General features: G+C 42.4%; 1 protein-coding gene across 2 annotated transcripts in view; it reads left to right on the top strand.

The window, feature by feature from the left end:
- LOC146206173 (uncharacterized) overlaps positions 1 to 15,107 on the top strand; it is a 107,987-nt gene that overhangs the window by 92,182 nt on the left and 698 nt on the right. The window contains exons 10-11 of one of the 2 annotated variants that reach the window (XM_084590801.1): positions 3,972 to 4,510; positions 7,090 to 7,156. In XM_084590801.1, the coding sequence (XP_084446927.1) occupies positions 3,972 to 4,510; positions 7,090 to 7,138 (588 nt within the window). In that variant the 3' untranslated portion in view covers positions 7,139 to 7,156. Of the gene's footprint in view, positions 1 to 3,971; positions 4,511 to 7,086; positions 7,157 to 15,107 lie in introns of both variants that reach the window. The other variant, XM_084590800.1, reaches the window with a different exon arrangement.

Raw genomic sequence — 15,107 nt, 5'->3', positions numbered from 1 at the left:
TAAAGCAATTGCAACCAATAGGTCAGGCCCACTGTTGAAGTTGGTTTAGCTGAGCATATCAACTGGACCTGATGGGTCAGGCTCTTATACAATAGGTCCAATGTGACATACCTATCGGGGCCAAAGGAAAGCTGAGGATTACATGTTTTGACGGAAATCAATACTGACAGGCAAGAAACATTATTCAATCAGACACTAACAGCATAAGCTCAATATGAAGTAGTGCTATTTTGGATGGTTTGGGTGCATGGATACAAAAACTAGCAATGTCAGAAGAACTGAAAGTGCTGAAGGTGAATATGTGTTGCATTTGAACTTCCAAACATTTTTGGGGTTATTGGAGAGTTTCAGTTGTATTTTTGGAAGTTTTTTTTTTTTTTCCACAGACTGGGTTGCCTTTGTATCATATTTGGTTACATCTAAGTGCAGATCTGCACAAAAGGTAGGATTGGGTGCATTTGAGTGCAGAACGTAGACATATTTTTGTTTTGAGCGTTCAGCTGCTGAGCACAGGAGTTTGATCCTGGCCGTGACAGTCATTTTTCAGCGAAGACGAAATGTAGAGATTTCGGTGTATACTAAAGAACCCCATACTGCTGAAAGTGATCTGGAGACCTCTTTTTTGGTATGCTTAGCTGCGTGCTGTGTTGAATTGGTGCATAAAAGTCCGTCCCTTATCTGATCCCTTCTGCAAATGTGGACAGCATCATAAAATGGTAATTTTCAACTTGTAATGTACCAACCTGGCTATGCCAGTGGTCAGCTTAGGTTTGAAAAGGCTCTTAAGATGGCTTCATGCATCAACTGTTTCCTTCCAATAATTGGAGTTCCATAGGCCCACATTCCTATACAAGCAGCATCACAACTTTTGTCTTGACGTTGTTCTAGAAGGTGACATTTGTTGAAATTAAAGCCATCTGTCTGCCCTGGCTTCACCATGTTGCCTTATCAAATGGTCTGGGTTGCCGGTTAAACTGGCATACCCAAGCCAGCATGACAATGGCATGCATCATGCACATGGATACCAGTGAAATGTCCTAAGTTTTCTTTATTTGTGCAAAGATTGCAGAAATCGTAAGCAGATCAAATAGTTTATCAGCATTCTTATTTTATTGTGGTGGAGCATTCTCTCCTAGTGCAAAACGAATGATTTGAGTCTTCGAACTAAGATGTGAAATTGTTTTTTGTATAAAGCATGGGAGAAGTCTACTTTGGCCTTAATTGCCTTGGCTTCGTTTTTGAATGTAACATTGACTTGTTGCGAAACAAAATATTAAGGAATGCTGATTTTTTTCATTTACTTGACACTGTTCTCCTTTCAATATCCTGCTTTGCAATACAGAAAGGAATAGCCGGAGGATAGGATCAGCACCTGTGAGATGAATGTGAGACAGGATGGAAAGAGACAGATGATGCGGGCACTGTCTAAAAGCCAAACTTTATATGAAGATGTGCAAAAAATATGTAGTTAAGGGAACTATCATGTCTGTCAGCAAGGTGATGGTGTAAAAGGGCTGATAAAAGCCATCAAATTCAACAAGACTTGGAGGGTTTAAAGCTGTTTGATGAGAAACTGGTGTAAAAGAGGACAAGAAAGTACTAAGAAAAGGATATGGGCAAAGGAGGGATTGAAAAGCTAGGCAAAGATACTGATAAATTGCTCAGTGGAAGACTACCTCATTGCCAGGTAGGTCATCTTTTTTGTAGTGAGTCAATGGGTGGTCTACTAACTCTCATGCACCATACTTTCAGATCAGCTAGGTTTCTCGTTTCTCTCTTGTGCATTTTTCACATAACTTTTTAAGATATTCATCCTGTCAATGGTGGGATGGCAGGAGCACTTCTTTCCTTCATAATTCATTCCATCATTTCAAAGCAGCTAACCCATGGTATCTTTGTGCATATATTGTGTGTACTGGCTAAATGTAAACAAGGTTTTAAAGAAGGCTGTGTGTCCTAGCTCAGTGTAACCAGCTGAGGGCTACTGAGAGTCATATGGCTTAAAGTGCAGTATTTTTGTTATTTACCAAACTTATTTTAACTGTCATTTTAATGACTGGCTTCAGCATCAAAGCATCAGTTTAGAATTCAAAGACCATCCTGAAAAGCATCCGATTGCAATGTTTGCACCAAGCTACTGTTTACATTAAATTGTTTTCTAGCAGCATTAAACCATAACCCATGCAATCAAGTTTCCATGTGACTGTGGCACCCGTGAACCCATGGTGGCGGAAATTTCTGGAGCCCTTCATTATGGTATCTCCCATAACTTGAGTCGCTTTGGGACTTCAAACCCTATAAACCAAACTTCAACGATCTGATGCATGTTGGTTTAGTTTGTGGGGTTTAACATCCCAAAGCAACTCAGACTATGAGAGATGCCGTAGTGAAGGAAATTTTGACCACCTGGGGTTTAACGTGCACTGACACCGCACAGCACACTGGCGCCTTGCTTTTCGCCTCCACCGAAAAGCGTATGTCTCAAAGAACTAAATCTGCTTTTTTGGGGAATCCTCTTCCTAGCTGTTCAAGATGATCTACAACTTTTGTATTAATACTTTGTTCCTTAAGCCAATAATTAAAAGTTGATTATTCTTTCTTCACTAACTACAGCAAATGAAAAAAATACTGCAGACTATGGCAGGCAACTCTCAACAGCCTTCGACTGGCTGGTCTCTTTATGCCAGGACACATTTTGAGATCTTGATTGCATTCAGCTGGGATAAGTTGTATACAGAGTTTTCTGAAGTATTTTCTTGGTCACTTCAGCAAGGCTGTGGTGCACAATACAAAGGTTACTAAAATGTTTTGTTCTGAATTATGGGTCACTGACTGTAGATATGTTTGCCCCAGTTATTTCAATTTTTGTAAGTGTACCCACTAACAATATTCTAACCACTTCTAAAATTACTGGTGCCACTGTGTATCAACTGCATTGAAATATTCTTCAGTTATTGTAAATTGTCGTCCTGGCAGTAATGACAGGGAACTGAGAATGAGTTGTGCTATGGTATTCCTCCCAGGAGTCAGATAAAAAAAACATTATTATTATTTTTTTTTTTTTTTACAATGTCGCCAAGCACTTTTCCTTCACTAGTCTTTTCTTCTTCTCGAAAGTGCAAACAGATGAAAGACTTTGTTTCTAGATTAATCCCGTCAAGATGCTCAGAGTGGTTAGCACTCGACTAATCTGGAAGGTGGTTCAGCAAGGCTGCAGTGACTACATAGGTGCTCATGTACTGTGCTCATTAAAAGTCTCATGTTCAAAATTATTTGTAGCCCTGCAGTACCATGTCTCTCCTAGCCTGAGTTGTTTTAGGATGCTCAATTCTATGCACCAAACCAAACCAGTTTGCAGGTCGTTCTGGCACTATATGTTTCATCACCTGTGGGACATGCACAGAATGTCCTACGGGTGAAGTGGTTGAGTAAAATTGTTGAAAGGCAAATTAATACTAGGGCCACACTAGTACCTCCATATTCCAAGAGAGGGTCCTTTCAAGTGAACTTTTTCACAGCAGTATTGTCTTTTTTTGTCAGTTATTGGTGTTTATGCCAGTGCACTCTTCTCAAAAGGTGGTGCTACAGCTCTCAACTTTGTCAAACCTATCAAAAACGATTGCATGTGGTGCAACTCTACACGAAAGTGTCAGGCTTCGTTCCCAAGAAATTTCGACCACCTGCAATGCATGTTAAAGAACCCCTGGTCCGGGGGTTCCGGAACCCTTCACTACAGCGTCTGTCATAGCCTGAGTCGCTTTGGGACGTTAAACCCTACAAACCAAAAGGTTTTCAGTTTCTCATGTTACGGAACTTTTTCACACACCCTTTCATCAAAGCTGCACAAACATTCTCCCGTTATTTGTTAAAACGCTTGCAGTGCAGCACTCTGTATATTTGTTTGATACAAGCTACTGGAGCTGTCTGCGTTTCATACTGACTTTTTTTTTTATATTTTTATACACTTGCAGAGTCTTCCTAGCAACTTCAGAAGAGTACCATCCCCAGTACCATCCCTGATGATGATCGCACAACCCCCCATGGGTGAAATCTACGTACCACCTCAGCCTGTCATACAGGCTTACCACATAGGTGGAATGCATGCTGCTGGATATGCCAACTATTTCTCATACAACTATACGTTGCGTCAGGAGTGTGTAATAATAAGTCCTGCTTATTCACTGCAGCTGGAAGATATAGCTGCAGAAACGACAGGGCCTTATTTTGGACAAGCTTATGATCCATATGGTGCAGGCTCTTATGTGGAGGGACCGAGTGACATCTATGGTGCAGGCCCTTTTGTGGAAGAGAATCAAGTAGTGCAGACCGAAGATGTGACAACTACTACTCCTTATGAGCAACAGAATGAAGATGAATCTGGTGCAGAATTAGCCAACTCTCACCCTTATGTGGAACAGTATGAAGATGTGCATGGCAGCGCAGAACCGAGGGGGGCATTTTACAACTGGGAGGAACAGCCAGTAATGGACATGAGCTACTTCACCTCGCGGTAAGTATTGTTTGGGGTGCTTCTGAGTATGTGTGACACTTAACACTTATCACTTGTAGAGTAGATAAAGGAAGAAGAAAGCGCCAGCCAAGTCTGGAGAACTATGTGAAAAACCTAATTTTTCAAAGTCAATTTGACACCATCAAAGTGTGGCTGGCTATTATCACGATCTAGAAGACATACTCAAGTAATTCAGCATAGGCATTACGGAGGTCTCAACGTTGTTTTTGAAATTTTGTGGTAAACTCGTGACACAGTATGCGAACCAGTGTTGTTTTTTTTCATGATCATAAAGGAATAAATGAGAAAGAAGGCAAAGAAAAAGTACCCAGAAATGTGGCGCAAGAAACACAATCACATGAGAAGAAACACAACTCAGGTGCACACTACCAACTGTAGTATGGATCTGAGCTTCATGGCATTTGAAAACAACTGGCGTGAGTTTAATGCAGTAGGCAATTGATGCATACTTCAGAGAAAATTTAAAATCAGTGACATCAGTAATGAACAGAACTGTAAGTGCAATTTTTTTTTGCATTTAGCACGACAAGTAAGCAATTGCCATGCTGCTTGAGCAGAAATGAAACTAAAAACATTAGCGAGCCACTGGCAAAGGCTTATTTCTTTACTGTTAAAAAAAAATGGAAGAACCACTTAAATATGAGAATAGTTTCCTAACCGTGTGTTCTGGTGGAAAGAGAACAATGATGTCTTTTCTGTGCACTTGTTTACTTGGAGCAGTTAAACGTGGTTTATGCTCTCGCTTGTTAGCCATGGATGGAAGTCATGTAATGAATGTTAGGCTCCTATGGCACAGCTTTTTTTTTTTTTTTTTTTTTTTTTTTTTTTTTTTTTTTTTTCATTTGATTCTTGGCTGTCTGTCTGACCGATTCAGTCTGATCAAGTGACAGCATAAGCAGTAATGAAGTGCGAAGAAATTACGATTGAATTGCAATTCAAAAGGAAATATGTCACTTCACCTTCTTTTTCAAAGGTAATAAAACACCATACAAACATGCCGTAATAAGGCCTGTGTTACCGAGAGTCCTGCACAAAACTCTTTGCGTTTGAAATGCATCCATTAATCGTGAGCTGAGCAGCATTTGTTAAAAGCATGCCTCTTATTTAAATCGGCCGTTTTGGTTCAAGCAAGTAAATATTTTCTGTGCCTGATAACAACTGCACTATCATATATAGTCCTGCAGTCATTACACCACAGCAGGAAAGCTTCCCGTTTCCAGGCTTTCTGTGTACGCAGGAAAGAATTTAAATATTCATGCAACAGTGCTTCTGAGAAATACTTTTACAAGACATCTATGACAACAATATATGATTGTGCCAGTTAAGTACTTGTAATGCAGAAAAACTACATGGTTTGGTGCATGCTGATCCATGTTGGGCTAGTTGGCAGCACTGCCACTGCATGGTGTCGATTTCATGAAAATCACCAGTATGCAAGGCATGGCTAGGTTTAAAATACACCCATGACAAAATGATGAAGTTCCTGTGATTGCCAGATTAATAATCCTAAAGGGACGCCAAGGACAAATTGAAGCTAACCTGTAGTAACCACCATCACCATAAACGGAGCTTTTACAAGATAGAAAAGATTAAAGAATGACATACAGATATCTCCACCATTGGCTGATTTTTCGAATAAAATGCATGCACCGACACAGATTTTAGGGCATGAATATTTGAGGTTAGGCTTGGTGGCAACCATCACAAGTTTGAATAAAGTGGCAGCGGGAAATTCTCAAATTCTCTCAATCAGAATGTTTTCTTTTTGCTGCTGGATGAATATCTGCAATTTTTAATGAGAACAGTGATCATGCCTCAGTGTACCGTTTGACCGACAAACAGACTTCTGTAAGATGTATGCTTGTGCTATTTCTAACAGTAATTTTTCGTTTCCCCAATACTTGCCCCATTGCAAGCTGCCTTTCACTCAGTCTTTCCTCTTGAGTAGCTGATGCCTTTTACTTATGGAATGCATACACGTTTTTGCCAATGGCTTTGGTTTCTCGGAGAATTCTACATGTAATGCTTTTTTTTTTTTCTTTTTTTCACTTCGAATGACGCATTGAATGAAACCCTTGCGGGTAGTTCTGACATGACTCTTTTTCTTTTCTCTCCTTTCAACAAGAATGTTTAGGCTTGGCTGGCACTTGTCAACTTTATCACCAACCAAACTGACCGCTGTCAAATGTTTTCTCTTTCTTTATTGGGGGTGTTTGTATTATTTTGAGAGCAACTTATCCGGTGGCCTTGGTGTGGTACAGCATGGCTTCCTAGCTTCATATGGTACAGTGGCTGCGTGGTGCAAGTGGTGATTAATGGCTAATGTTTTATTCAGTTTTTATAAGTTAGTATGTACCAAGGAGTAGGTGTGGATGTGTTTGTGGAGCATTCATCACATTACATTGTGCTTGAGAAAGTAGTTGATATGAAGCAGCAGCCCAACATTTGTTAATTGCAATCTTGACACTAAAGGGCATGCTTGAAGCTTTATGTCCCAGGCAGTAGTCATATATTAATGTAAATGCTTGTTCTTTTGTTGAATGTTTGTTTTTCAGCAGCAATAGGATATGCCCAACATGCTTTCAGCCTATCCCCGACGATGCTTGACATGGCCAGCAGTTCCAAGTAAGTAACTTTTCTGGTATCTGCAACAGAAAATCCTGAGTAAAAAGGTTTTGAGACTGGGGTAGTAGTCTTGTCAGATTCACCCCTTACATTTTCAAGCATCCATGTCAAGAACCCATGCATTGCAAAGCTAACATACTTTGCCCATGGTACAAAGTAAAAGCTGACAAAATGATACTGCATATAGTAGTGACAGAAAGTTTGTTAAGAGGTATCCAGATACATAACTGTTACCATCTCTGTAGAGACAAACTGAGTAAACTATGCTTATAGCGGTAGCATGCCATCAGCATGGCGGCATGCATAATACTCATAATAAAGAGACATGCTGCATGTAGCATGTTGATACGTTGATACGAATTTCACAAGATAATGAGTACTACAGTAAAAGGTCAGTGATATGATCATGGCTATACGAATTTTGGGATGATACAGATTCATAAAATCTGCGCAAAAGTGTACTATATAGAATATGTGCAATTTCAGGTTTAACTATTGATGATGCAAATGGTCAAGCTGTAACCATACCAAAATGATACAGGTTCATAAAATCTGCGCAAGAGTGTACTGTATGAAATATGTGCAATTTCAGGTTTAACTACTGATAATGCGAATGGTCAAGCTGTGACCATACTATCAAGCACGAACGTCGCGTGTACATCACCATGATGTGATCGGCAGTTGCGAGCGATAGGTGGCACACTGCATCGAGAGTGAATGTAGAAGCGTAGCAGTAAGTAAATCTTGTTAGCCGTGAACAGACCTGCGTGAATACTTATTTTGTTCAGTTTGGGTGATATGATTACTTTTTTGCCCTCCCTGCAAGATTCTATAATTGATATTTTACTGTATTCATATCATCAAAAAATAGAACAAAATCCACATGCTCAATCACTGGAAATGCACCATCTTTTCACGGCTGACTCAGTATTCATGGCTGCATGCAGTGCTTCGCAGTGCATCCATGGCATAACTGCACAGCACAGCATCGTCAATATTACGGTGCCTCAGCGCTTCTGTACTGTAGAAATCTGCACAGAGTCACTGTCGATGTGCGGGCCATGTGCCATCTCTTGATGTTTGCGGCGAATCTGGCACATCTAAGTGCTAAAACATAGCTAACACCAACACCAAGTAACACCAGGTTAACGCTCGGTCAAGCTAGCCGGACAGAAGATCGGCGGCACCGCTGGCTGAACGGACGGTCTCCTTTGAGGGACATTTGCTGCTTCATCCTTGCGTCCCATCAGCTGACAGAAATGAATCCACTAAATGTGCCGACAATCATCAGTGCTCAATAGCCTACAGTGGCAAGACGTGCCCTAGAAAGGGCTCCATTAACGCTGCTCACTCAGCAATGTCTGAGCACTGTGTGCTGTGCTGAATGTGAAACATTTGGTGCTTGGAAATCGAATGCTATCATAAGGAAGTAGAAGTGCGTGAAAGGCATCTCTGAAGTACTTATTTCTGACTGCCCCACAGCAGCGACTCATATCAACAGTGATATATCATTGAGGTTCTACTGTAGCATCTTCTGCATGCATCTTATACAGATGTTGTATTGCATCCTGTGGCAGCAGAGTAGCGTCATTGCCCAGTTCAGCAGTGTATATTTTGTGCACATCTAGGTGTAGTTCTAACAATGACATACATTTAGTGAACTACTTGCGGGATTCTTGCGCACTGTATTTTGTTTTGCACAATCAAAATTGTTCTGTTACTGCACACGGTTAATGCCGCCTCAACATTGTTCTACTGTTACTGCACACGGTTAATGCCGCCTCAACACACGAGTGCATGTGGTTTAAGAAGTGCATTTTGCTTCTCTATAAATAGAAAAGTTCGGCCTTTTTGGTGTGTGTTAAACAATCGCTTATAACCAATTAAATCTTTCATTATAGGAAACAAATGACATGTGGCAGCTACTTACTATTCGTAATTTGAGGTTGACTTACAGAAAGAGATAAGGTAGTATATTCTTTTTTGTAAGCTTTGACACTGCCATTAAATCTTCATTATAGGAAACAAATGACATGTGGCAGCTACTTACTATTCGTAATTTGAGGTTGACTTACAGAAAGAGATAAGGTAGTATATTCTTTTTTGTAAGCTTTGACACTGCCATTAAATTATTTCTGTAAGCTCCTATTGCATGTACAGTAAAACCCGTTAATTCGAACTTCACGGGGCCGAGAAAAAAGTTCGAATTATTGAATGGCCTCAACTGACAAGAACCATCTGCATTACGTAAATTTACCGTATTTGCTTGCATAATGACAGCTCTAGCAAGGGGGCAAGCGAACTTGGCAGAGTGCCAGTGCTTGTCTGGTTGTATGTTCACTTTATCATGCCTAAAGGTACCGCAGCTTCGCAGGGGGGCGTTGCACTCACCAGTGAAAAGCACCCTCTTCGGCCGCGTCCCGGGCAAGTCTGTTCCTCCTCCCATTGAAAAGCTGCGCCAGTAGCTCATGAAAGGGGTCAGTTCTGCACGTGTTGGGCTGCTGCAGAGCTGTTTGTGCAGTCGTGTGCTTTCTCCTTGGTGCTTGAACGCTTAAGGGCCTGTCACACTAGCGCGACACGGCACCGATTTGGTCTACCAACAGAGCATCTTCCTAAAGTCTGCGTCTGTCACACTGCGTCGATGGACGGTGCCGCGTCGCTCTCAAGGCGGTTGTTGGCCGACGGTCGCCCAACGCCTATGTCACACTAGCAAGACAACGTGTGAACCTCCCCACCGACTAGGCCCTCCCATTTTCAGGCTCTTATCGTTACTTTTCTTAATCCTTTTATTTTTTCTGCCATGAGAGATTCTCCTTTCTACACCTACTCCCGTTTTTATTTTACTTGGTTTATTCTCATAAAATTAAGAGACGCCTTTTTTAAATTCTATTTCATAAATTCGACCATACCAAAACAAGCGCCTCACCAGTCATGATTATGGGCCGAGACTGAATACTGCCCAGTATTTTACGGTTATGGTTGCCGGATCAGAATGGCAGTGTTCAAAAAATAAAATCTATCGACGGCGAATAAGATAGTATATTAAAAGCAGAAAAAAAAAGAAAAAATATATCCACCTGTGGGATCGAACTTACGACCTCCTGTATGATAGCTAACTGCGCTAACCACTGCACCACAAAAGTTAGGCCTAACTGGTGCTTTCAGAGGTTGAGATATGGTTTTAGCTAATATGCTGTCTTGCTATCTGAAAGTCACAAAGGCAGTAGTAGCGTTTACCGCTTAACTGACTGCCCAGCTTGCTGAGAGTAAACTGCAGATAGTTTGGATCATGCCGTGCAGTGCGTAAAACCTTTGGCGGATTTCGTAAAACCCATTTCGATTTCACAGGGCCAGCCGCGGGACCACAGCTGCTCTTGGTTCCGTTGTGAAGTTTAAATGCAAGTTCTTTTCTTTTTTGCGCACACAATTCTTGAAACACATTGAATTATGGAACAAACATTTATTCGTAATGCGTAACGTAGCGTTTAAATTGGCTTGCAAAGTAGTAACGCAGCGGCTAGACGTTATGACTGTAAACACAACGATCGAAGGGCGCAGGGGGATCGGCATCTCTGCTGGCTTCAGGAAAATAATCGCTTCTTTTCATCATTTCTTTGTCGCATACTGTGTTCATTTTGCACTATTCTGTACAGCTCGGAAACGCGGAAAGATTGCTCACGGTCCCGACGCGCGCTGCAATCTATGCGCCCCGAATTCTTCACTCGCCCCGAAAAGAAAACGCTGCCATTCCACATGCATTCAGCAGCCCCGAGTATTTTGGCGGCTCACGCTCGCGTTTTGGTCAGGGATTATGCATTGATTCTACTTTTTTACGTATATTAGTGCTGAAAGATATTCGCCGTTGACGTGGTGTACTGAGTCGGCTTTGCCTTTCGAGAAAGTTTTTGCTCGGCGGTCGATCTCGGAAAGACTCGGTCACCGACAGTCGGCAGACTGGTTTTGTCGGTGTCCCCGGCCTCAAAGCCTGTCACACTGGGAAGACATTTGGTTTTCGGTCGTGTTGGTGTCGTCGTCGGCCTAGTGTGACAGCTTGGTCGGCCGACTGTCGGTGTCGTTGTCGGGTCTGCGTCGGCGTCGTGTCGCGCTAGAGTGACAGGCCCTTTAGACATGCGCATACTTAAAAGAATTTGGAAAATTTGGCAGTGCAAACGTGGAAAAAAATAAAAAAAAATTAAAAAAAACTAGTGGATCATGTCCCCTCCGTGAGGCAAATTGACGAAAACGCCATTATCGTAATGATGCTTTTAGTGTCGCAAGTAATTAAGTGGCAAGATAATCTACAACGTGGACTTCGAAGTAAATACCTTTTTAACATAGTCATCTTCACAATACAAAATTTTATTGGATGGCTCAGTGTGGTGCGAAGCTGACTGAATAGCTTGGATTTTGATACTTTTTTGTGCTAATAATAATGAAAATTACCTTTATTTTAACACAAATTAAGAGTCTTGAAGGCGATATGCGAGGCTAAAGACAGTGGTGGAACTGCGGTGCCAATTGCGCCAAACTGCACAAAATTAGAAATCCTGCTACATGCTGCTACAAAATCGTTTTTTGCCTACTTCTGCACAACGCCTGCGCCAAAAGTCTTTGAATAACTCTGCTGACAGCGACACCAAACTGTCTGCAAACAAAAATTGGCATCTGCTGGCAACACTGTGCAAGGCAGAAGAATATTTTTGCAGATCCTGGGCAGAAAATCACAAGACACAAAATTGAGTCACTTCTGCATCTCTGGCCGGTGTTTGTTTCTTTTTCTTTTTCTTTTTTTTCAATCTACCTGGTGGGAGTGAGAAGGGGCTTCAAGTCCAGTGCGTGGGAAGGGTGAAAGGAGGGGCTGGCAGGCTGGCTGGCAGGCTGGCTGTCAAAGGGTCGAAGCACGTTCAAATGCGTGACGGCTTCGAGCTGCCCTGGGCGCTCTTTTAATTTGTGTGCGTGCGTGTTTGTGTGTGCAAAGCAGCAGGCTGGACAACGCAGACGGCGCGGCATCAAACGAGTGACGGTTCAGAGTTGCCCTCGGCAAAGCACAGCTGGAGCAGTATGCACACTTGCTTCGCGCTCTCTCTCTCTCTTTTTTTTTTTTTTTTACCAGTGAAGTATGGGCTGCAATGGCCAGAGTAGCAGCGGAGGGAGCGATAAGGATTTTACTGCTTCTGTGCGCGTGCACTGGACTCTGTTGGCCGCTTTTGTACCTCAAGTTCAACCTCTTATGTGGAACATCTTGTATAATTTCACAACTTAATTCCAAACATCAACGTTTACGCGCCCTTTAGAAGATTATCTCAGTCTTGACAGTGCGCCAGCAGCGTGCCTCTCTCAAGGGAAAAAACAACTCCATCCAGGACCTACAAAAATATTCTTCCCTCCTTATCTCCAATCAGCACGGGTCATCAAGGAAAAAGGTGCCTCAACCTTACCCTCATGTACAGGACAAGTACTCCCAGAAAAGAGGTCAGAATCAGGAAAAGGTACAGGGAGAGATCAGGCTGGCCAGGAATATGAGCACCAATGCTGAGCTGCTTTTCTCAAAAGGCGTCGTCCAAAAATTTTGCAGACATTGAGCGTGAACAAGCCCTTCTGAAGAATGGACAGGAAAGGCTTGCAGCAGCACTGTCCAAGCTGGAGAAATTAAGGAAAGAGAAGAAATAGAGCTTAAAGTTGCAGCTTTAGGAAGTGGCAGTTCTGAATCTTAACAGGGAGTTTTTATATTAAGACAGCTAGCTACCTTCTTTCCAAGGCTACAGTGTTTATAGTGTAGTTGAATATCTCATAAAGCCGTTTTTATTCAAAAGGAAGGCATGGTTTTTAGCAAAACCTCCTGTTTTCTTAATATGGGGCTTTTTAAGGAAAGAACAGCACTTTAGACTGCATTTGAGCTTGAAGCTTGTTTTTGCATGGCTATGGTCGTTATAAACATCTGAGCAATCGGGTTCCAGAAATAAAACAAGCCTTCTTTATCTAAGGGTCTCGAGCTTTGAAATTTTGCTAAAAAATGTTGTTTCTTTCCTGCTACAAAAGCTCAAATATTTGCTACAAAATGCCATTTTTCCTGCTACAAAACTTGAAATTTCTGCTACAAACTGCTGCAAGAAGCCAGTCGCCAGTTGCACCACTGTGAAGAAGAGAAATACGAGACCATCCACCAAATATGCCTACCAACTGCTCGCTTATGGTTAAAAAAAAATGCCATAAGCTTGGTTAATAAGTGCCATAGAGATAAACAGTTAATTATTTATTTATTGCTATCACAGCGCATGCGTACCCCCAAGACAACCTGTTTGTAGAGCCATAGCTTATAAGCAAATGATCACTGATGTGCAAGCAAGCATTTTGACTTTTCACAAACTGCATTCGGCCACATGAACACTCATCAGTCAATAACGATAATGAAGAAATGCTTCACTAAATGTTACGATTCCGTGCAAAAGTTCAGTAAATAAATATTTCTACAATAAATGGTGCCATACTTTTTCAGTTGGATAGAAGTCTGGTCTAGTTGGAAGCCGTTCACGGTTAAAAAAAAAAAATTGTGGGCGCATTTTCTTTCTTTGTACACGTAAATTGTGCAACAAAAAGTTTCATCGCGAACATTTTTTTTTTGCATTCATATCTGTTCTCTCCGAAGCAACAGCTTGCAAAAATCAGTGGCAAATGTACTTGCAGAGCTAACATTCTGTGACACTGAAAGCATGCTGCTGTTGTGTGCTTTTAATAAAAAGAACCAAGAGGATCCATTCCGCACCCCTGGGCACAATAACGTTCTTCCCTCTCTGAACACTGAATGCCAGCCAGAATTGTATCTGCCAGCAATATCTTTTTGCACACCAGACGGCACGTGCGCACAATGGAGAGGGTGGCAGCGGCGCGGTACCAGTCGGGACGGGGGTGATTCAGTGTAACTCAATATGCTCCGCTGGCGACGTTCCCGACCAGTTGTTCAGAAATGACCGCCAGAGGAAGGAGGCTGCGCTGGTGTAGTGGGAGCAAACGTGCGTTCCCCTATACACCTTTTCAATAAGTGGTCCCTGGGTGCCACCATATTGCTCGCTGGACAGCATTTTGCGCTCGTCGCTAGCACAGTGGAAGCCACAGCAGAACCGGTTTTTCTGCTCAAAATGCAGTCTAGCGAGTACTGTGGCGGCGCCCAGGGACCACTTAATGACCGGCGCCCATCTACTGCCACGCGCAATAGCAGCAAACGCCTTTTGAAGCAGATGATGCTAAAAGCAGACATCATGACCGCGGCCGACCGCGTGCTCTCTGACGGCCGGTGGATGGAAGGGTGGACGACTCGGAAAAAAATTTTTTAAAAATCCCGCATAACCCGTAGCGCCCATGCGAAGTCATAGCCTTTCATGGGCATTTGCTGAGACTGCGCCGACAGTGCTTATCCGTATTTCCGAATTAACAAGTACTTGTGAGTTCCGGAGGCTGCGCGGAAGAGAGAACAAGCAACCACGGCCGCCAACCCTTACCCTCCGGTGCTGCCGCGCCCATCATGGCGTCATTTAGGCTTTACCCACTCTTCTGTGGTTCTATCTGGTTTCATCTTCTGTCCCCGGTTTGGATGCATGCAGTCTCTAACTGCGCCGCTCTTTCGCAGAGTTTTTTTTTTTTTTTGCCATGTGCTGTGCGCTAAGCCGGCCATACCCGGCTGCGCATAGTTCGAATTATTCATTGCGGAATAGACTCGCGTTCGAACACAGATCTCTATGGAGTTTGACCAGACCAAGTAGTGTAGTTCGAATTATCCGAAAATTCGAGGTACGAATTAACGAGCTTTCACTGTAATAAGTTACTCCTAATTAACATATCAGCGAGCATTTTTAATGCCGACACTGCCAAAGGTGGAAGCATGAGCCAAGCCAGGTATCTTATTGCGGTGTATATTAATGTGGCCTTTCATTTTGTAGACAATTTTTGCTCTGCT

This window comes from Amblyomma maculatum, chromosome 1 (assembly GCF_055883805.1).
Source record: "Amblyomma maculatum isolate TAMU_Amacu chromosome 1, ASM5588380v1, whole genome shotgun sequence".
Lineage (NCBI taxonomy): Eukaryota > Metazoa > Arthropoda > Arachnida > Ixodida > Ixodidae > Amblyomma > Amblyomma maculatum.
Note: the sequence above shows the minus strand (reverse complement) of the source record. Positions and strands in the feature narration are given on the sequence as shown.